Genomic DNA, 25,413 nt, shown 5'->3' with positions numbered 1-25,413 from the left:
TGCTCTCGCTAGAACGAGTATCATAAAATTATTTCTGAATATATTATGTCGAGTTATGGCGATTCTTTTTTTTTTACTTCCAGTAGTACAGATTATCTGACTGAATATTAATTTTTTAGTCTTGTTGAAGAACAATAAATGAATCTTAGTAATATTTTTGGCTATAGAATTTGGCCTCTCAATTGTATTCACTCCAATAATCAATCAAAATATAACTTTGGAATTGACTAATAATTTCACGAATTTTTCTTCTTCAAGTATGCCTCTTACCAAAGGGTTTTTATTCTTTTTATTTGAATTCTTTTATAATTCATTCCCCTGTTTAATAATTATACTAATACCGCAATAATATCATCTAGTTTTGTTCTCATTTCTTATAACATACCAATTACTTGTGCTTTCTTTTATATAACACACAATTTCATGTTTATAACTTTGGTAACTTTTTATTTTCTCATTGCTAATCATATAATTAAGAAATTATAGTTTAAACTTTAAATCGTATATCATTTTGCTTCCAAAATTCTTAGTTAGATATTTTCTTTCATGCTCATAATAATCTTGATAGAAATTTAAAATTATATTTATTTTTATTATTAGAGAATCCTTTTTTAACCAAAATAAATCTTGTAGGGACTGGTTAATCTGATTTTAAGATAATTTTCTATTTTAATCCAATAGAGTCCAAATATTTTTCAAAGATGAACTAGATAAGACAGAGTCGTAAAATTTTAATTAAGATTTTTGCATTTTAAATTTTAAATACATGCGCTCATTTTTCGCAACCGACATACTAATAAGCTTAGAACATTGAATTTACTGATTTTTTTTGTTACAATAATAATATGATACATAATCGAAGAATAATTACTCAATAATTTCATCTTAGAAGTTCTATTATTTATAATTATTCATTCTCATTAATGTTATTGAAATGAATCCATATGAATTTTGTATCATAACTTACTGTACTTTTGAGTATAATTTAACTAGTTTCTGACCTTCCTCTGTTTATGGATGCCAGCTGTACAGTAACAGCAAAAATATAATTGAGATGATCAAGTGGATATCACTACTGATTAAATGTGCACCATCTTCAATCTCGTTTACTTCCACAACTGGTTCTGCAGCTATCACTTCGACTGGAATAAAAGAAAATAGTAAATTATTTTCAAAATTAAATAAAACTTAGCTATATATATATTTTTTTCTTATACATCATCACGTAGGTTACCTCCTTACAAAAGTAGAAATTACATATGTTTTATCAGATCTAATTATAATTTGGCGGAAAGAACCTGCTGGTAAATTGAAAGAAGATTCTTAATGAAAAAAGTAAGAGAATAAGTATTTAAAATGAAAAAAAAAAATCCCTTTCGGCACGCCGGAAGGAGGAGGTAGATTTCATCGGTGCTAAGTACGGGATAAAAAAGATTTCCACGTTAAAGTTAAGAAAAACTTCAAATTTACTCAATACGACAATGGTTGCACGTGAAAAAAGTTTCACATGTTTAGCATACGACAAGCCCCAACTTCTTACTATTCCAGCAAATGTTTGGTTATCCCTTGCCGTAAGGGTTGGTCATATCAAAACTTTTTTCAGAAAAAACGTTTTAGGTAATGTTTAGAGGACTAGGCCACTTTAAACCGATTCGATTCTGAGCCGATTAAGGGAGGTATGATGTTTTTGGGCCATTTCAAAATCCCATTTTTTCTACTTCTGGGCCAATGGGTGGTGATATAAAAACTTTCCTTAGATAAGTTTTAGACCCTTATCCAAAAAATAGTAGGAACTTTAAACAAATTCGACGTTTTACTTAATAAGCAAGTTATAGCGATATATTTTTTTCGAAAAAGCCCTCCAATATCCACCCCTATGGTCCGATTGTGCCCATTAACAAACTCGACCGAGATTTTGGGTCTTTATATTTTATTTTAAACTTATTATTATTTTTTTAAACTACTTTTCGCGAAAACAATATTGGTTTTAATATTTATTGTTTAGCCCATATTGTATGCATCATGAAATATGTATGAGAAAAGTATTTTTATCGAAAATGATGTGACAATAATACAGTGCTTTTTTCATTATGAATTCTATTAGTTTTCCTCATAGTAATAAAAACCAACCAACCTTTTGTTCTGTACTAATGCCTTTCTTATCAGTTTTCTTTTCAATAATGCCTTACTATAAAAGATATAATCTTCTTCTTAAATGGCATATCTTATAAAAAAGATTATTCCAACATATACAGTCCTTATAACGGAGGAAAATTTGAAATATTTTACTTCGGATATACGAACTATATAAATTTTGATTTTGCTTTAATCTCTAAATATTAAAAATTATTTTCTAGTAGGATTAATTTGTCTCTTAGTCTTTCTCGTTCTCTTCCTCTCTTTTTCTCTTTAGAAAATTTCAGTCTGTCAGCAGAATATAGTTACTTATAAAAATTAATTATCATTTACTGACTGTTGAATATATTTTAAACCGTGTATTAAAAACATATTTGATTGCAACATTTTATGTCTTAGTGCATACTACTGAAGTATTGAACTCTGCTAGAGCGTTTAACAAAGAGAATTGAGGAAAAAAATACATTAAACAATAGTAAATGATAATTATATTTTTAAGTAATATTACTTTTCCCGGCGAATGTAGTTAGAATAGGTATATTAACGGGGAAGATATAGTGATCACATCAAAGATTGGGGTATTGGATTTTTTCAAATCTTTACATTCTAGGGTCCAGCTAATTCATCTAGATCAAAAAAACATGCATATATATGTGCATATGAATGTGCATACAAATATGTGCCAGATTTCTTCCTTCCTATCTCAGAATTGCCTGATTTCCTTCAAATTTGGCTCAAATATTTTTATATATGGGGCATTGATCATATTAATTACTTTTTTAAATTCGTTAAGGAAATTGAAGGATATCGCAAAAAAATAAATTTCAATTTTCTTCAGAGGCGTTTTACAGAAAACTTTATTAAAGCAAACTTGTTTCTTACAATGCCTACAGTAAAAATAAAATAAACCTTTTCAAAAAGAATTAACCCCACCTTTTAAAATTGAAAGATATATTGTATTTTTTTTTACTTTATCTTCTTTTGGTTTAAAATTTTTTCAAATATTTTTTAAAAGTGTATACTTCACATACAGATCTATCGAGAAATCTCTACAAATATATTTTAAAACAATAAATAATATTTCAAAATATTTAAAATTATAAACCCTTAAATGCAGAAAAAAATTTTGAAACTTTCTTTTTCTTATTTTAGCCTTTATTGAAGGGTGGTTTAGGCTCTAACTCTTTTAATTATTATTATTAGTAGCCGGAAAAATCATGCAGTACTTTGGCAGTTTTTACCCACACATTATTTCTTCTATGCTTAATGTTAGAAGACCTGTAAGGATTTAGATTACAATAATTAATTACCAAACATTTATAATTAAGTATTAAAACTTTGAGATTTTCGTCAAAATTTTCCATATTACCACGGAGTTCGTTATAACTTCATCGGTAAGAGGCGACAAAGTCAACGAACTACGTTTACAGTTCTAAACATGACCTAACCTAACAGTGAAATGAAAATTGGAAAATAAAATAAATAAATAACGGTGAAACCATTATTATATTTCAGTTCACTTAAATTTGGAATAAAGGATATTTTCAAAAAATAACTCGAATTATGTTAGCCAATTTTTTTTTCCATTTGATGAAACGCGGGACTCGAATATATCATTTTATTCATTTTTTTAATGTACATGTACGAATCGCGCCGCTAGAAATGTAGTACTTGATAGTACTAGGAAGCGTACAAAAATTTGATAATACACTTAAAATAATAAAATTTAAAAGAAAATGTACTACAACTTGTTTTAATAATAAATGCGTTTACGTAAATAAAAGTATTGAAGATGAAACAATTTTTTTAATTCCCATCACTTCTTTAAAAATAAAAATAAAAGTTTTAGTTTACAAGAGATTATACTAGTTTTATTAAAAAAAGGAATAAATAAAACAGAAATAAATTCGATTGGTAAAATCGAACTTACGATAAAAATCGAGGATTACACTAACAAAGTAATAAGTGCAATATTACAACACGGATTTTCAATTTGTAAAGGTTTTACTGAAAAATGAAAAATATAGTATGAAGTGAATGATATGACTATCAACAAAAAAAATTGGCCGTGAAATTCAATTTGTTTGTTCTAAGTCAATAAATTTGAATAACAAATCCATAAGATTAAACAAATCAGTAATTCACAAAAAAAAGATAAATAAATACAAGAATAATCCAACAAAACGCAGTGATATCCAAAAAAATTTACTATGAAATTGTAAACTGTACGGTGAGTCTTGCAGATATTTCTTCCGCTCAAAAAACAAAAATTTCTGTAATATAAATAAAACTATTTTTAACAAAACGATACTGATATCAAAAAAGATAAGTCTCTACATTTCTATTATCAAAATCTGTTATTAATTTAGAATTTATTTTAAAAAAATTACATGTTAAATATATCTAATAGACAATAGAAATACAGTAATAGATAATAAACAATGTTTAAGCGTTCCATAAAATAAGCAAAAAGTAAAACGTTTAAACATTGTTTATTATATATTATTGTATATCTATTGTCTATTATATATATTTAACATAATATTTTTTTTTTAAATACATGTTAAATACGTTTTAAATACATGTCTTCCTTTTTTTGATATCAGTATCGTTTGTTAAAAACAATTTTATTTATATTACAGAAATTTTTGTTTTATGAGGGGAAGAAATGATATCCACAAGTCTGTTACCGTACGGTTTACAATTTAATTTTAATTTTTTTGGATGCGATGTACTTGTATAATTAGAAGAATGAATTTATTAACTTCAGTCTATGTTAAAGTAAATAGAGTACGAACGACTACTGCCGGCATGCAAAAATGTTACGGTTTAACAATACAACAACCAGTTGTTGATAAAATTTTAGTGAAGAACAGAAATCTAACTGATTTTTTTTCGCTTTTTTATTTGAGCAATGAACCATTACTCATTTCCATCGAATGTTAAACGAATTCCATCTTTTCTTATTTATATGAGAAAACGAATTCCATTCAGAAGTTTCGCATAGAATTCTACTGAAAATTCCAGTTAAACGGGCGATCAGGATTATATTAAAGTGTAAATTAATCTCCTCCCGTTATTTTTTATTCTAATAAAAAACATGGTAATAAACAATATTTTCTAATAGGTAGGAATTATTATTTTCTTATAAAATGCAACTAATTTAAAATTATTTATTAATTTTTTGGAAATTTTATTTAGAAGAAAAATGATAATACTAAAATTATTTTAAACGAAATTACGACACTTTTCCCGCTCGCGACTTCCTTGATACACCTTTTTCTTAATCATAAATTGTAAAAGCATTTCGCAATACCTCTATGAAATTATGGTGTATGATGAAAAAACGCAGCCAATCGAGTTTTATAAAATGAAATTCTAATTAATCTGAGAATTGATTATTTTATCAAAATAATATTTTCTAATATTAGTCATTTATGAATTAACATAACAACTGTATTGAAATTTGAAGATATTATATTTCTATATTTTATTATTTTATAGAGAGAAAAAGATAGAAACCTTACCGTTTTTGGATTTATAATTTTACTCTTGGTTTATTATATTGAAGTAAGGAACACGATTATTATAATTATTTGATAAATTACTTTCAGTAATTGAAATTTAGAAATTATTTTAAATTACTCTTTATTCAGAATATTATTATTAAGTTAAATTTTGTATTTATCATTACGTTTATTTCACTAACTGTTACCAGTTTTATATTAATTAGTATTTAAGGTTAATAAAGTAAATTTATTTTTACTGATCTCAAAATAAAATATCGTTTATTTAGATGTTATCATAGTATGGGAAATATGTTTTCAACTTTCGTAAATTTGGCTTTAGATGACAACAAGTTGTCATTCTTTGATGTCTGTAACCACTCACATCTTATTTTACTTTCTCTCCTTATTTTTACTGGTCTTTATATGATTCTTAACAACAAATCATAATAATTTATAGTCTAAAACAACCACTATTTCCTATTTATCTTTATATTTCTTCTTTCGTTTAAAATTTCGCTTTTATCTTATATTCAGTATGTCATTGGCTGACAAAATCCTTTTACTTTTCTGAAATTTTTTGTATTTTTATTATACATATTACTGGTATCAAGGGATACATAAAATATATGATATAACGCATTATCATGATGTAATACTACATTTATATGATAAACAGTTTAAAAAAATTCTTAAAATTTGTGCACAGCTAAATTTGTTATTATATTACCAATACGTACTGCACGATTGTATAATAATAAATTGTTAATATTTTTACCTGATACGGTTGTCATTCTGTGATCGGCATATTGAGAATGACGTGCATGATGTCCGAGAAAACCGGGTATCGTAGCTAAACAAGTTAATTCTAATTGGTCTCTATGTTCTTCTTTTACTTGAAAACTTAATTGCACAGTCACTGACGATGGTATTTGTTCAGGAAATGTTCTTATTGCGCTATCTTCTACCTGTAACATAAATAAAAATTATATAACAATAATTTGCCAAAATAAATCGAGTATCATATTTTTTTCTAACTAAAGGATCTTTTTTTCATTTTAATTGTTACTTTTGGACGGACGCTTTTTGTAGGTTAAATGCAAGAATCTGAATTCTTTAATACTTTCTCAGGTGTTCCTCAGGGCTCAGTGTTGGAACCTATCCTTTATTCCATCTTCATTTTAGATCTACAAGTCAAAGACAATATTAGTATTGCATCGTTTGACAGTCATCGCTGTTGGTGATGATCCAACTCATGCCTCGACTACGTTGCAATCTAGCCGAGTAGTTGAAGAAATAGAAAATAAAGGTCGATCAAACGAAATCAACTCATTTGACATTCGCAATGAGAAGAGGTGACCGCCCAGGAATCCATTTAGATGGAGATTACATCCTGCGAGCTACACGTGTAGGTATTCACCTAAATTTAGGTATTCATATTGATCGTCTTCTAACGTGGAAGTTTAACATTAAAAAATAAGATACAGCTAGATATAAAATTTAAGGAGCTATAATGGTTATTTGGCAGGAAACAACTAATCGCATCTAACAGGCTAATTTGTACAAAGTGATTCTAAAACCGGTTCTGTGCATCAGCAAAGTATTTGTGCTATATTTATGGTCATTTATGTTTATAACGTTATTTTTTCCTATGTTAATATTTTTCTTTTTACGTATGCTTTTATTCGTAGTACTGGATATTCTTATTTCTAATTCATTACCGGCTGGAATTTATCAATACTTATGCTACCTTTGACTTACTGTTGATGTCTATAATATATTTAATTAATGTGTTTCAAGGGAAACTCCTTTAAAACTATATTATTGCGATGACATTTACAAATCGTTTCTAATTTACGAAGCCGATTGTAAATGTAATTTGAGATACAAAAAAAGAATTATTGATTTTTTGAAGGAAAATTCTTGAATATTTGAATAAATTTTAAGTTTAAATTTAAACGTCGACACGTTATAATGATTTCCTTCTTACTGTGTTATTTGAAATCCTATTTGAATAAATGAGGTGCCATTTTGTTGTAATAAACTGTTTTACATATAACCTAATGAAGATCAATTTGAAGATCAATAAATTATTAATTAATTCTTGAACTATTAATGATTCAACTATCGAAATGGCTGCCGTTTTGAAATTTTTGAAAACTTAAAACATTAAAGTTGTTTATTTCGTTGCGAATTTTCAAAATATATATATATATATATATATAAAATTCGGTATATATATATATATATACCGAATTTTTGAAAAGCTTAAAAAGGCATATGGAGGGAGAAGAATTTTCATATGTTGTAGAAATTTTTGTTTTATTTTAACTCCCCGAATCATTTCTCGAAGAAACGACATTTATTCATGTTTTGCAGTATGTTCGGAAGGTTGATGTGCACTGGAATTACCGAAATGTAATGACAAAACTTTCTTAATTATTACTTTGTATTTTTATTTCATTATTTTATAGAAACTTATATTAAAATAACCGGAATAGTTTATAAAAGGTTATAAATAGTTTATGAAAATGACCTCCTCCAACATCAATACAACACTGCAAACGTTTAAATTTGTTTTCAAACAATTTAAGCAACTCATATACTGAAATATCTCGTACGTATGCAATTATTGCAGTTTTTATTTCGTCAATCGTATGCGGTCTGTTGCGATACACTGCTTTTTTTAGTGCCCCCTTCCATAGAAGGGATCAGATAGGGCGATCGTGCAGGCCATAAACAACTCAAAATGATTCGTTCAACAAAAAGATTTCATAAAAGCGTCATTGACCTATTATCTGTATGCGCTGTGGCAGCATCCTCTTGTTGGACCAACCGTGATTGATTTCCACTTCTGTAAACTAAGTAATGAAGTTTATTAAAACAACACAATAACGTGACTATTAAATGTATTTTTAGAGAAGATGGACCCACAATGCGCATTCTATTTACACAATTTTCGCTTCGTCTAAAGATTGTTCATGTATTTCATGGGGGTTAGTTATCGACCGCAGTTGTGAATTTTGTGAATTAATGTACCCTCCTAGATGAGACCACGCTTCATCTGTAAAAAACGTAATGTCGAGAATACGTTTAAATTTCGGTCAATAAAACGTTTAAATCATTTACAATAATTTAGTCTTTTGGCATGATCTGTAGGTTTCAGTTGTTGAAAACACATTACTTTGTAAAAGAAAAGTTTCAGTTTTTATAGGTTTATTGTGGTAGCAAGTCCGGAATCTTGCTGCTGTGTTGAGTTCCAGAGTTGGAACTGCATTGAGGTGAGGAGCAGAATATTCGGAAACATTTAAGAAAACTTTTGCATCACTAAATCGGTATACTTATCACCTTCACGAAAGACGTGTTCGATGAGAAAAATGCGTTCCTTTATTGAAAAAATCATTACGTTTCTCGCATTTATTGACTCCGATAAACGAAACGAAATCATGTTAAATCATAACTCAACTTACATCTTGGTTTGATGCTGAGCAACGGCCAACGAACCCAGTACTATGTTGATGATTTTCAACGGTTCTTGAATGAGAATTTTTCTTCCCTACTTTATTTCTTTAATATTTATTTATTTCATTACATTTCCTAAAAATGTCAATTTTAAAATTTAATCTTTCAAAAACTATTCATTTAATTTTAATAAAATGTTAATATATATTACATGCATTTATTACAATGTGCATTTTAATATTGTTATAATTAAAAACATAGCTAATGTTTGAATACCATATTGAAGAAACACCATTTCTTATATGTTACAGCATCATGCTGTACCATAATACTTAGGGCTCTAATTTACAGCACCTACAGTTGAATTTATTGTTAAAAAAAGATGATTAAATCTACCTTAAAATGTTGAATCTCATTCGCAAAAAATACATTATGTTATTAGACCACAGACATAGGCTAAATCTAGATGAAAAATGCCACTACAATTTACCTGTGATGAATTCGCTCGAGCTTACGATCAATATCCTCCTGATCTAAACGTTAAACGGAACTTAAATAATTTTAAAATAATAATTACTCTTAAATGCCCTTACGAGCGTATGAATATTTGACACAAATATAGAATTTTGATTCTTTTTCATGATCCTTAATTTAAATTTCTTGTTGATCGCGTTCCAAAAACCGTTTAAAAATATTTTTATTTAAAATATAAACCTAATGGTCATTTCAGTGTAGAAAAATCATTATCATCAACAGTAGAAAGTGCGAAAAAAGTAGATGTTTAAAAATTTTTAAATAAATACATTTAAAAATCTGTATAAATTATGAAATAGTAATAAATATTCCGGCGAAGAGAGACCAATGTGCGGTGTGTGCGATAAAACACTTACAATTAAGCACCTAATAGAAGAGAGTACAATATACGTATAAGGACCTCAGAAAGAGGTTCCGTCTAAGAAATGACATTACTGCTGATCTGGATAATGGAAATGAAGAAAAGATAGTTGCTTATTTACACGCCAGTGGACTTCTTAGAAGTTTGTAAAAATGGAAAATTTAAAGCTGTGTTAAAGAGTCTCTAAGAGGTAGTTTCATTTATATATAGGAGTCTCGAAGCATGGCACGTGTAGTGACGGGAGGTAGCCCTCTTGCCTAGGCCATCCTGGCTCGTCTGCATTCAAGAGCAGTGACTCGGGGTATGTCCAATGATGGCATGGGAGACCCTCAAGGGTGGCTTGAGGGCGCGAGGCTATGGGTGGGCGCTGTGCATGCCTGTAACCTGTTTATATGGGGAGTCAACTGCCACGGCATCTTGGCGCGACTGATATACTGCTAAACGGCGGTTCTGGTCGCCCCGAGGGTACTAAAATTAACAACTAAACGAGACGGGTATAAGAAAATAAATGGAATGGTATGGTATTGTTTTATAGTTTTACTTTTATCTTCTTTGAGAATTTTATCTCAAATTTTAATAACGGGGCCCTTTACACCCCATAAGTGTTGTTTTTGTCTTGTTGTTGTGATTAATGTTTCTGTTTAGATTGCGTTTTTAAATAAAATGTAAGGGCCCTTTACACCCTTACATGTGACGATCCTGATGGTGATACTAACCCCTTTTAAACAATGTGACGAGGGCTAATGACCTTAGTAGTCGATGCCCATAAAAAATAAATAATAATAATAATAAATAATACATTTTTTTAATTTACTTTTTGTCTTCTAAATTGCAATTGTTGTCTTTATCGATTAATTTATAAATGCAAGTTCTTTCAAACAATTTTCTAGACTTAGCCATAGTAATATTAACGTTGTGATTTAAAAAAAAAATTATCTTGTTATACAGTGAGCAATATACAACTTTCATTTCTGCTTTTTGTTCCTTCTTTATTGTTCTGATATAGTTCGTTTTCATGAATTTGTTATATTTTTGTCAATTCTTTTGTGTATGCTTTCAGTGATCATTTAGTGAAACCATTTAACTCAGCGCTGTATTTTTAATAATTTTTCTGGGACAGGCCACTAACCGAAGCAGCATTAAGTTTGTCTCTAAACATGCCGGAGAACGAAGCACATATACTCCTAGTCTCCCACAATCAGCCCCAGTGAATTATTTCTCACTGGTCTAAAGAACCAGAACCAGATACGTCCAAAAATAAAACACAAAACCGATAACCGCCACTAAATAAACGATAGCCCGCCCGATAAAAGAAAGACATTGCAACAAGGAACATTTGTCCAGGTCCTACGATTAGTAAGGAGATAATAAACTCCCGCTATCCTTGCGTTCCGTTCCGCTCTCTAAACTACGTTGTGAAAATCGCGTTATGTTACACAGGATGAAAAAAATCTTAGTGATATACCCACATCAATATGCGTATATTTTTTTGGGGTATACATCAGCTGTTCTCATTGATGATTGTTTAACAGTGAAAATAGTCATCATTATTTAAATAAAAATTTGGTAAACTGTTTTAGGATAGAATCTCTTTTTCATTATTTTAATTTTTTATGGGTTGCAGACTGTTGTATCAATTGATATCATTGTGTCTCATATACAACTTGCTTTGTCAGTTAGTATTATTTTTCTACCCTTTTTTAATTTATTTCTTTGTATTAATGTTTTTGCTCATCATGCATTACTGGAAAACTAATACTAATATTTCTAACAATAAAGTATTATTATTATTATTATTATTATTATTATTATTATTATTATTATTATTATTATTATTATTATCATTATTATTATAATTGTTAATAATTACCCCTATTTTTAGTATCTATGCAAAATTTCACAAAACTATTAAGAAAAAAACTCACTTTTTACTTTTCTGACAATCATAGTTCTAGAGCTATGCTGCAAAAAGGAAAGTATGGTAATTAGCAAAAAATGATGTATGAGGGTTTTTGAATTTCTCGACATTTCATGAACAAACCCCAAAAAAAGAAAAGTCGGGGTAATGTACGATTATATGTGTGTTGGCGTGTTTGAAGCTTAATAACTTTTGACTGGATAAAACGATTTAAATGAAATTTCGTACTGAAACCCCTGTATATGGAGCAATATTTAGCTAAAATATTGGGGTTAATATAACCAGGGGGTTGGGTAGATAGTTTTTTGAGGTCAATTTTCTAAACCTTTGGCCAATATAACCTCACTTTATATTAAGCTAAGTACAGATTTGCGTGCTTATCTAAGCATTTTAAAAAAATTTTCCCTGATATTCCTCTTTTTCCAAAATTTAAAAAGATATCTTTTTATTTATTACTTTTTTTGTAACCAAACTTTTTTTTTATATCTTCCTAGAAAAAGTAGTAGTGCAACTGGCAAAAACAAATATACATTCGGGGTAGGGGAGCTTTAAATTTTTTTAAACTTTTTTGATTTATTTAAACTTTTAATAATAATAATATTATTATAGAATTTCGTTATAATTCACTTGCCACAAAAAAAAAAAAATTAGGTAACTTTTTATTGGTTGTACATATTTTGATGGATTTTTTCCATTTAACATTGTAAACATACAAATTAAAACGTTTCTTGGAAAGTAATTTTGGTGCTGGGGAAGCGGACAAAATAAATAATTACCAATTTTTTCAATTTTTAAAACTGCTTTGATTTATGTTAACATATATATAATTTTACAGTAAAACTTCATCATAAATTACCCTCCCGTTCAAAAAAAAAAAAAAATGCTTGATTGAAAAAAGACTTTATAACTTTAAAAACATAAAAATTTATTTAGATAACTTACAGACAGATTCGGTTGTCTCATTTCACAATAAAACACATCAAATTATAATTCACGTAGTAAATTAGTGCACAGTTCGGCCACCAGTTCTGTCAACAAGGTTGTTAAAAATGGATACATTTACTGGTACAAAACGTGCTCGCTGTATGTTTTCGTTTCACAATTTGTAGTCAGTAAATGCAGTTCAACGTTATTTTCGTAGAGCGTCTCCTACTAGGCGAATAATTTATTATTGGTACCAAACCTTCGTTCAGACAGGTTGCTCTTCTTCTTTTTCCTGTTTAGCCTTCGAGAATTACCATTCAGGTATTACTTCAGAGGATGAATAAGGATGATATGTATGAGTGTAAATGAAATGTAGTCTTGTACAGTCTCAGTTCGACCGTTCCTGAGATGTTAGTTAATTGAAACACCGTTTAGTATTCAAATCCGTATAAAATTAAATTGCCTTTACTAGGACTTGAACGCTGGAACTCTCGACTTCCAAATCGGCTGATTTGAGGCACTTTGCTGTGTTAAACATGTAAAATCATCAGGACGGCACGCGTCCCTGAAGCTTTTTGTGGAAGAACTCAGAGAAAGCTGAGTTCTGTAAACTGAATGTTCTGAAAGCTGTAGTTCGATGAAATCAACTAGACGTGCGTCATGTGAGACGGGCATTCCACAAATGCCTGTTTGATGCGTATTATGTAAACGATTCCACATGAAACTATGCAAACTAACTGTGGTTCAACACATTACAAATGACGACAAAGTTTCTTGGTTGCAGTTTTGTGTGGAATCGGTGATAGAATTGCAGACAACGATACCTTTTTAGACATTGTAACTTTTAGTGATGAGTCGAAGTTTCATATCAGTGTCAAGGTGAACACATATAACTGTCGAATATGAGGTAGTGAAAACCCTCATAATATTCGTGATAGCCAATTACATCGAACCAAAGTGAATGTTGGCTGACAAACGTAATGTTTTTCTATGAAATGAAACCTCAACCGAATCTGTAATTTTGTCAAAGTTATCTCAATAAATGTTTATATGATTTTAATGTTAGGAAGTCCTTTTTGATTCCCCGGTGTTGTTAGAATTTTTCATTATCAAATCATTTTACAGTCCTTAGTAATCTTGAAAATATTAGGAGAAATTTGCATTTATTTTTTATTTATTATATTTTTAAATTAATAAAATATTTCAGTTTCAAACTGAAATTTATCTCTCTTATTAGTACACGTAAAAATAATAAAAATCGATCTAAGAAAATTATTATACAAATAGATACATGTACTTATATACATGAAAACATTTATAAACTTTTCGTAGGATTCCCAAGAAAGTTTCAAGTCGTTCAAAACTATAACGATTATAAAGGTTTCAGTTTCTTATAATTTCTTTACTGATCGTATCTATTTATTTAAATAAAACATGAAACAATGAACACCAGCAAAAACGTTATTATTTTCAACAATCTATGCGTTGGATATAATTTCCAGTGTTACAATTACACAAAGCAGAAGCGTAGTGATGTAGCATTACATTTTTTGGCATTAGATAGGTAAAGTTATTGAAATTTTCTTTACGAAGAAAACTATTTTATATATTACTAAAAAAATTTGTTTCATAAAAGTATAAGATAAAATATTAATTATTTATAAATTCTAACAAATTTTAACGTAATGTTATTACTTATTTAATAGAAAAATATAATTACTTATATATTTTAATTAATATAAATAATCTAAATTACTGTTATTGTTAGTTCAATAAACGCAATGATAGCATCAATACTCCAGCCATTCGAGTTTATAATAGATATTATATATGATACTGAAGACAATGCATCATCAATTAGCATAGTTTCAAGTTTGATGGGTTGTCACTTACTCTACTAGAAGATCAAATTCAGTTTGATTAATGTTGAGGTGTTTCAGTAATATCTCTATAAATCTTATCGGATAAACTATCGGATGAATAATTAATTGTATTCTAGGAATTAATTTAAATTTATAATAATATAGATATTTGTATATTTATCTAAAGTCTCTTAAAGAGCTGGTGTAATCATGTAAGAAATGAATTTGCTTTGAGATTTAGTAACAAAAAGTTTTTTAAACATTTGTTATGTCTTATCAGACAACCATATCAAATATTTTGTTATCTACTTATTATTACTGAATAAATGAATAAACCTTTATTTACCTTCTACAAAATATGATATAAAAACGAATTACAATATCCAGACTGTTTCTGAAGTGGTGAGCTAGCTACACCTTTTTCGGATGCTACTTGTAAAATTAAAGTTAAAGTATCCTTAGGAAAAATGGCAATTTCTCCTTCGTTCTCCCACTGTCCTCCATTTTATTATTTTTATATAAAAATTTATATCTCAAGTTTGGATAGAGGAATCACATTAATATTTGGTAATAAAGTTTTAAAATTAGCAAAAAATCAGGAATTAAATACCTTTGCAAATTACAAAATGGCGGCCATGTTCATTTTTCAATACTTTATATCTCCGTAAATCTTATTTTTATCGAAATTTATGTATTTGCTAAAATATTAAGCCTTTTATTTTGAACAAATTGCGTTTTATTTTTTTTAAATCGGTTAACAAGTAGCTGTGTTATAGCAGAAAATTGATGTAATTTTGTTTCTGTTTTCATGTTCTCCACTTTACGTGTAATTCGATGATTAATTGTTTTTATTTATTGTTATTTCTGGTATTGTAAATTTTTATCAAATTAAGTAATAATTTTCTCACAATAAGTTTTAATATCAAATAATAATAAAAGAATTGATATTAATTTTTCACTTTTGAGTAATTTTACACAGCGAATATTACTGCTGATCATGTTAAAAATGTAAAAATGAAACTTCTTGCATCAGGAATGGTGTTCATAACTATCACAACCAGCGTATTTGGAGCGACAAGAATTCTCATGGTACCTTTCAAAGTAACCATTAAAAAAGATTTTCCGTGAACATATGGGCAGGTATTTTTAATGACTATCTTTTGGGTCCTGTCAGTCTACCAAATCGTTTAAATGGAGAAAATTATCGTTCATTTAATGGAAAATCTTTCACATTTTTTGGAAGAACTATATCTACAATTAAGAGGAAATATGTGGTTTCACCACGATGCAGCTCCAACAGATTTCAGTCAGTTGGTATCAGATTTCCTGCATAAAAGCTTTCCATGAAAAACGGGTAGGCGGCGAAGGGCCAATGCCCTGGCCTGTCCGATCAAATGACTTAAACCTCTTGACTTCTACCTGTGGGACCATTTGAAACATATTATTGTTGTTTATCAACTCAACATTGAGGATCTTAACAAAATTTTATTTCAAGAAATTAGAAATACTACCGGAATTTTTAAACGGTTAAGACAATGTCTCAGAAAAAGACTGGAGACTTATGTAATTTCTAATGGTGGACACTTTGAACATCTCTGATAACTTTTAACAATTGTTTACTGTTTAAGTACACATAATGTTCTGCAATAATTAACGTAAGATTATTAGAGATAGTTGTTTTATTTTTTTTAATCACGGAAAAGACTATAAAACATCTAGAGAATCTTACGTAACCTAAAAGTAACTTATATTCAGATAAGCCGTTTTTGCTTAAAACGGCAATATAAGCACATTAAAACAACATAGATATATTTATATCTTTGATTAAAATATTATTTTAAAATATTTATTTGAAATATTGTTGCGGCCTTCGAGCCAGTACAGGTTAGTAGTAGTATTGGCCGAGGAGAAAAAGACTGAAGACCCTTTTATTAAAGTTTTACAATTTTAGATGAGCGGCTGCTAACCGGTTAAATTTAAAATTCTTCTTTGTTTTCTGTTTATCGCGCGGAACCACCGCAAGTTATTACTTCAGAGGATGATATGTATAATGTAAATGAAGTGTAGTCTTTTAAAGTCTCAGGTTGACCATTCTTTAGATACATGGTTAATTGAATCCCAACCACCAAAGAACACCGGTATCCATGACCTATTATTCAAATCCGTATAAAAGTAACTGCCTTTACTGGCATTTAAACGTTAGAACGTCTAAATCAGCTAATTTTCAATGACGAGTTCACCACTAGTGGTGAACTAAAATAATATCATTAAATCATTCCTACTAGTATTAATAAAAATGAGAATTGAAAATTTTCATTTTAAAACGTTTTTCCTCCTTGATAGAAATGATAATTTTATACGTTTTTAACTTTTTTTAGTGTTCCAATTTATTACTTTATTATTTTTAAAGCGAGACATTTTCAGGAAAAGAAAAAGTGTTTTAAATCCACTTATAGAAAAATAGTGGATAATATACCTTTATAACCTACATGTTAGTCCTGCCATAAACTCAGCAAATAATGAATGTAAAGAGTTAATAACATTTATAGATGTTCTACTTAGCGTTATTCTGTTAGAAAAAACACACTTTTTTTTTTTCAAAAAAATTTTACGAGAGATTAATGTTTAAAATAATGTTAAAAAAGATAATTCAATTTCCCTAAAACATTACAATTTAAGAGCTAAGTTTTATAAAACTGATATAATAAATGTCACTAATCACTTAAGGTACCTAGGATAGATTTAAAACAAAACAGGAATAGATAAAGCATCAATTGAAAATAGAATATTGAAACTGGATAACTAAGATTTATCATCAAATACATCTAGAAGAAGAAGAATCTCTCCAAGATTCCAAAATTAAGTCTTTGTACTACTATAGTATAAAACATTCGAAAAATTCTACAAAACCGATTAGAGATTACTAAGGAAAATTCATCGTCCAAGGACAATAGAGGAAGGATACTGACTGAAATCTAACGAGGGGATCTATCACAGTCAAGAAGATCTAGAAACAGCGGTAAGGAAAGAAGGTTAAATTTCTTGGAGTATATAATCAGGATGGATTCACCCAAGTAGATTAAATGAAAATTTTTTGACAAGCTAGACGAGACATTAGGAAGAGGACCTCCAAAGGACAGACTTGCAAAAAGATAACTGCTACGATAGAGACAACTTCTAAAGAATAATTTACAATATACATGTTCTCACGGAAGAAAAATAGTGGAAGAAAATGGACAGATGAGCAACAACGAACTGTGCAAAAAAAATCATAAATGCATGGAAGAAGAGAAAAAAGCTGAAAAAAAATTGATATTTATGAATCTAGAACATGTTCATTATTTTCTTTTAATAAGTAAAACTTATTTTCATAACGGTTAAAAATAATCTTACTGAAAGTTCAGTAACAAAGTTATAGGTATTTTTTTTTTTAAATTTTGGTACTAATATTAGATATTTTATAATGGAATTTGAATAATATAAAATTGTATATTTCATGTTGTATTACACTTAGTTATCTTTCAGTCTAATATTGGCTTAATAAGATACTAAATTATGTTCTTTTGTTAGGTTTTAATTTTTTTTTCTACATTTTTATTATTCTGTATTTTTACGAAGTTATACTTTTTTTTTTAAATAAATATTCTCTTTATCGGAAGTATTATGTTTTTTGTATTATTTACTGTTTATTTTATAGTGAACGAATTGATAAAATTACTACAGTGGATACTGAATTTATTACTTTACTCACGAAATAATATCATTACTTCCATTTCATGCGCTATACTTGCATTTCTGTTTAATATCTATGACACTACATGTAATATATTTTAGATGCAATTCTATTTTGATCTGTCTATGTAAAGCTATTATTTAAGTTAATTGAACTATGTATAACAATAAGTAACATCAGGTTAATATAATTTTCTAGTTATTTAATGCATTTAATCATAACAAAAACCATCTATGTTTTACGTGTAACATTCGTCGTAACGTTTTATATTTATTGTTTTAACTATTAAGAGAATTATAATAGAGTTACTGTCTAAACTGCAGATTCTCAGAAATTTAAAATAACAATTGTAAATATCTATTGTACGTAATATGATATTCTGATATTGATCCTTAAAAAAAAATACATGTTTTTTTAACTTTATAAAAACGTGGTTGATACAATTTTTTATTCATTCGTAGCTATTTTGATCTGCCTTATAATTTTATTATTAATTTCTTATTTAATTCATAACCAGATATACTTTCTCTTTTTCTATTTAGCCTCTGGAACCGCTGTAAGATATTACTAAATCAGAGAATGAATGAGGATGATGTGTGTACAGTCGCAGTTTGACCATTTCTGAGAAGTGTGGTTAATTGAAACCCAACCACCAAAGAACACCGGTATTCACGATCCACTTCAGTTCGTTCGTTCCCTGAAGTCCTTTCAGTGCTAGAGCCATCCGGCCTAGCAGGGTTGAACCTTTCGGGGGCCCTAATGTTTGGAGGATGCAATGCGCTCCCTTTTCCGGAGTGAGTCGCATGTGCTTTTCTTTGGTGGGGGGGGGGGGGTTTCTAAGCGGAAAACGCTTTCTCGTTTTATCATGGCGGTGACATCAATTTCACATCACAGTTTACAAATAATAATTTCTAACAATTTTATTGGCTAGTTGAAATTTATTGTAATCTTGCTTTAAATCTTGAGTTTTTCGGTTTATTTTATAATTTAACATACAAATGTATGAAGAACTATCTACAGTATTGTAATTTTGTATACCATAAAATAAATTTTGCTTAATTATTGGAAAAAGATTTGAAAATCTTTTTTTTTTTATTGCACTTTACCAAAATAATATTCTCATACACATCTAGAATCAGAATTATAATTATAATTATGATTATAATTAGAATTAGAATCAGAATTTGAATTTAAATATGTCATCTGTAGGAATACAAACGCCGTTTATGTGTAGCGTATTCTAATACATTTTAATATGATCTCTTATAATGTTTTACTTTTTTTAAAAACTTAATACGCAATGTATATTCAAATTTAAGGATAAAGGAAGTAGTATTAAAAATCCTTTTGAATATATTTTTAGTCTGGAAAAATTCTACTGGAAATTGGAAACAACAATCCTATTGGAGTGAAGGGGTTCCATATTTGTAACTGAAACAAAAGATAAGATACCGTATCACTTGGCTAAAATTTGAAAGAAATTTATCTGTTTACATCATTGTAATTTAGTTTGCAGTTTTTGTTTTTTTTTTTAGCCTCCGGGACCACCGTTAGGTACTGCTTCAAAGAATTCGACGAAATGGCAATTTGGTAGCGTATGAAGATGCCAATCTGACTGGAAATTGAACACGGGACCTCCGGATGAAAGGCGGAGACGCTACCACTCGCGCCAAGGAGGCCGGCAGTTTGCAGTTACTGCCATAATTAAAAAAAATTTCTGTATACTATTTTCAAAAACAAACTTTTCAATTAGTTTACATATAGCATAAAGCCATTAATACATATTCAAAGATATTTTGCGCGCGCGCGTGTGTGTGTGTGAAATACTTTTGAAAGGTATAAATGTAAACATCTGAACCTTTCTAAAATTTTCTTTCCTTGCTTGTTATATCTAGCTTGAGTTACAGAATTATGGAAATTTAGACGTATTTTATTTAACTATGGGACTACTAAACACCACGCGATAAATGTTGTTTAATATAAAAGAACGATTACTGCAGTGTTAAACTAATATTTTTTCCTACAATTGGTTTAAATACATATTTTATAAAAATTTCATAATTTTATTAATTAAATTCTAATATTATGTTGTGCATAATTATATCTTTAAAAAGTTTATATTATATTATATATATATATATATATATATATGTATAAACTACATTAACTTTTCTATTTAATATTAAAACAAAGATTTATGCATAAAAGTTGTTTCAAAGAACAATTAAGAAGAACAAAAGTTTGGCAATAAACCTCATTACATATATGATACAGTGAAGTTAATATAATAGGATAATTAGAAGTTTATATAAGTAATATTTGAAAATAATAAGAAAGTTAATGTAAATGTTTACTATAAACTTGAATAAGTTTGGAATCTATATTTGTCAATAGATTAGATAAAGTTCTAATGTAACTCGTGACGTTTTCTTCTCTTTTTTTTATTAATTAATTCTTTGATTGAAACATTAAGAAAATGGATGTTTTGATTTCATAATTTCTATTTGTTTTCAAAATAACTTTTCGGTCTATTTGCTGTTTAATATTTATAAAGTAATATTTTTTTTACGTTTATATTTTTTTCCCGGTTATTTCTTTCCGGTTTTTTGCAGTTAGACGAGCTTTATTAAAGGGGAAAGTTTGGTAATCATGCCAAAAATGGGGTATCAGGTTTTTTTGCAGATCATTACGTTTTAGGGTCTAACTCGTTCAATTAAAAAAAAAAAAAAAAAAAAACATATATTTTTACTATGTGCTTATTTATGTATGTAATATGTTTGTCATATCTCTTTTGGCCTTGTATGTAAGGATTAAATAAAACGATTTTTTTCATATTTGGGTCAGATATTTCTACTTATGGGGTGTTGATCATGTTAATTTTTTCCAAAATTCGTTCAGGTGGTGCGGATATCTAACCGTAAAGTCCATCTCGATTTTCTTCGTATTTTAAACAAATTATATATACAATGCATATTATCAAAAAATTTCTTTTTTTCAAAAAATCAATCCCCATCTCTTAAAATTTATGTTATTTTTCTTTTGTCCTATCTCCTTTCGGTTTAATTATTTTTAAACTAAACATAACCTACGCTCGCTTCACTCGCTTAACTCATCTAATTAACGTTAAATATCGAAATTATATATGTTATTATCCAACACTGGAGGTGATTAATCAAATTTACTGTATTTATAAAACAATTTACTCAAATTTTTAGCATTTTATAAATTGCTAATCAGGATATATAGAATATGTTAACTGCATTGGTGAACGATAACGGTACAAATAAATGGTCAGATAGCTTTCCCTTTGTTGTCAATTTTTTTATAAAAATATTTTTATTCAAGGTTCACTATCAGTGCATGCTGAATTTGTTAATCGCCTCCAGTGTTGGAGAATAACATATATAATTAGTATATTTAACGTTAATTAGACGAGGTTAGCGAGCGTAGGTTATGTCTGGCTTAAATTTAAAATTTCCTTTTTTTACGAGCGTTTCCCGTAATCTATTTACCTTTGAGATTGGTACTAGGCAATTTTTAAAGTTTCTAGTTATCGTTTCGACCTCCTATCAGAGCTTATCTGTGTTTGCCGATAAATACCAGCTAAGGCCCGAAAAAATGTAATCAACAATGTCTGTCGGGATATTTGCGATTTCAGGAAGCTCGTGTAGATTCATTCGGCAATATTTTACTAATGCATTATGGATTTTTGAAACGATTTCGTCAGTTTTTGGCCGTCTCAAGCGTTCATAATCTTGAATGGATATACGACCATATTTACGAGGGATATCTCTAAAGTAAAGACCGCTGGGAAATTTCTCTCCTTAAGATTGGCGAACCTGTATAGTTATGGCCACGCTAGTAATTTACAACTGCATTGTTGCAAGTTGTTGCGTTGTAGTATTTCTGTTTACGTGTGAGTTATGTTATAAAATGAATAGGAAAATCGTTGCTGCCGCCGACTGTGAAATACGTCGAGTCATACTCGACGTATTTTGATGATTTTCTAAATCATAAAAATATTAAGCCGGCTGAAATTCATAGTTGGTTGGTTGCTGTGTACGATGATAATGTAATAAATGAAAGAAACGTCCGAAAATGGTGTGAAAGGTTTAGAAATAACAGAATTAATGTGCAGGATGAAGAACGTTCGGGGAGGCCCTAGATATTCACTTTGGACTTGTTGAAACGCGTCGATGATGAAATCAGAAAAGATCGCTCAACGATTTCCGACCTGGCCCTTCTTTTTCCTGGTATTTAAAGAGCTCTTATTGGTCGCATTGTTCATGACCATTGAGGCTTCAGAAAGGTTTGTGCTAGTCAGGTGCCGCACGTCTTAACGGAACGTCACAAAAAATCCGAATGGGATCTGCTTTGGAATTTTTGATACTGTACACAAAAAACGGTGATGAGTTCGCTAATTCAATTGTTACTGGCGATGAAACATGGACTTCATATTACACGCCAGAGAGAAAACGGCAGTCAAGTGAATATTGTCATCTTCAGTCACCAACCAGACCGACAAAGGTCAAGCCATAGCCATTTGGTCGCAAACTGATGGCCACAGTCTTTTGGGATCGGTTTGGCATACTGCTCATCGATTTCATACCACGTGAACGTCTATGACTGCAAAACTCTACGTAAGTTACGGCGCGCCATTCAAAATCGGCGACGTAGACGACTGACCGATGGCGTCGTCTTGCTGCACGATAGTGCAGGTCCACACGTTGCGGGTCCGACACGTGATTTACTGAGAACATCTGGATGGGAAATTTTCGATCACCTACCATCTGGACTTATCTTCTGGATCTTCCATCTGGATCTGCACTTACCTTCTTTTGACTAACATTTTTTTGGGGGGAAATTGATGGAATTTTTAAGTGGTAAGCAATTCGTGGGTGACAGTGAACTTAAAAATGCTGTTAATCAGTGGCTAAATGGACTGGTGGCAGAAGAATACGACTAGGATATATTGAAGCTGGTGTATCGCTACGATAAATGTGGCGATTATATAAAGAACTAGTAAGGTATGTAGTTAAGAAACATAAAAAAAATATGTATAAAGTTTTCAGAATAAATTTAAAAAAATAAAATAAAACGGTTTTACTTTCGAGATAACCTCTCGTAAATTCAGCAACCACCCTTTTTATTATCGAAAACAAAGTGGAAGAAAGCTATAAAATGGAATCCAATTCGTCTTTCGGGATGAAATCTTTTAAAATAAGCACTTTTTAATAGATCGAACTTCAATTTTATCCATTTTTTTCAGAAAATGTCAAAACTTGCTTGGTTTACTCGATCGCGACAGTCTACTTAACTCTCGCTTTTTAACTTTGCAACATGTCATATAAACGATCATATTTGACAAATATAATAATCGTTTAGTCGTATTTTTGCTACCGCTTTGTCAGGCTGATAACTTTCGAACCCTATTATTATTGCCGATCCATTATTGTAACATTCCCAGATATGCCCGAAGAATTTAAGATTAATTTGATATCGGTATTATTTGGTCGTCAGGGTTAAACGAATGAAATGTTTTCAATGAATGATTGGCCTCCTGAGACCTAACAAGAAGAGCCGATTTGTGGTGTTTAGTCTTGAAGCTTATTAAGGAGCATTTATTCTTTTATCTATACCACCTTTCTGTTTTCAAGCAATTTTACTAATCGATTGTCCGAAACATCCATACCTTTATGAATGTTATCTTTATAGTTAGTCAAACAGTAGAATCTCTGTTTAGAAAGAAAATTAATTTATATTTGCAAGAATAAAGATGGATTTTATAAAAGAATTACATTTTTTTCTTTGGTATAGAAGGAAATTACACGATGAAAATCCAACCAAATAATCGATACTTCAAAACACTTAAATGTATTTAACTGGCATTATAATATTTGGTATATTAATCTTATGATCTAATTACATAATTTTAATTCAAAAAGAAAATTTAATGTATAAAATTAAATGCGTTATAGTGTATTTTTATTAGTTTGTTATTATTAATGCTTATTTTAATAAGTCATTTATTTTATATTCTTCTTGTGTAATTTGGCTTTATTGGTTTTTTAACAAATCAATAAATCGATGTTTCCGTAATCTTTTTCGTAAAAGTCGTACAATTCAGTTCTGATTAGTATTCTAAAACCGATACATTTCTACGTTCAATTTGAGACTAATTCGAAAAAATATTCGTATGTATTTATACATACGAGTATATATACACACACGAGTAAGAATCACGCGAAAGAAAAGAATGCACATTGCACTGTATTTATATATAATCAAGAATAATTCAGAAACAATAAATAGAATAAATAAAAAATCAAGAAATAATAAAGAATTAATTTTGCAAACAAAAGATAAATATTAAAAATTTAAAAACACGACTGTCAAAAAAAACATTGCAAAATTATATAAGATAATTACTAATATAGAATAATAAAATATCGTGTAGGGGAGTTTTTTAGCCTCCGGGAATTATTGTTCACGTATTACTTCAGAGGATGAATGAAATGCAGTCTCATTTCGACCATTTCTGAGATTTGTGGTTAATTAAAAGCCAACCAAAGAACATTTTTCACCAAAGAACATCAGTATCCACAATCTAGTATTCTAATCCGTATAAAAATAACTGACTTTACAAGGACTTGAACGCTGGAACTCTCGACTTCCGAATCAGCTGATTTGGGAAGACGCGTTCACCACTAGACCAACCCGGCGGGTTGTATTTAGTATGATTATTTTTTAGAATTAGCTAATAAAAAATAATAAATTAACGTATCAGCAGTAATTTTTACGTAATTTTAAAAACGCTAGTGGTATTTTTTTCACTGAACAGAAAATGAAATGTATTTTTTCGGAATTGAGAAAGAAATTTCAAAATTTCTCATATTTGTTTTACGAATCCAAAAAACCTGATGACGTATGGTGGTGTTTCATTTGTATTTGTTAAAGGACGATGGTCGTTACACAAG

General features: G+C 29.2%; 1 protein-coding gene across 1 annotated transcript in view; it reads right to left on the bottom strand.

The window, feature by feature from the left end:
- Positions 1-834: 834 nt before the first annotated feature.
- The window catches only part of LOC142328123 (cell adhesion molecule 1-like), a 615,871-nt gene continuing 591,292 nt past the window's right edge, over positions 835-25,413 (bottom strand). Inside the window, exons 6-7 of the mRNA XM_075371644.1 lie at positions 6,421-6,610; positions 835-1,142 (exon numbers count right to left, since the gene is read on the bottom strand). Coding sequence (XP_075227759.1) covers positions 1,012-1,142; positions 6,421-6,610 — 321 coding nt within the window. The 3' untranslated portion in view covers positions 835-1,011. The remainder of the gene's footprint in view (positions 1,143-6,420; positions 6,611-25,413) is intronic.

The sequence above is a fragment of the Lycorma delicatula genome, chromosome 7 (assembly GCF_047948215.1).
Source record: "Lycorma delicatula isolate Av1 chromosome 7, ASM4794821v1, whole genome shotgun sequence".
Lineage (NCBI taxonomy): Eukaryota > Metazoa > Arthropoda > Insecta > Hemiptera > Fulgoridae > Lycorma > Lycorma delicatula.
Note: the sequence above shows the minus strand (reverse complement) of the source record. Positions and strands in the feature narration are given on the sequence as shown.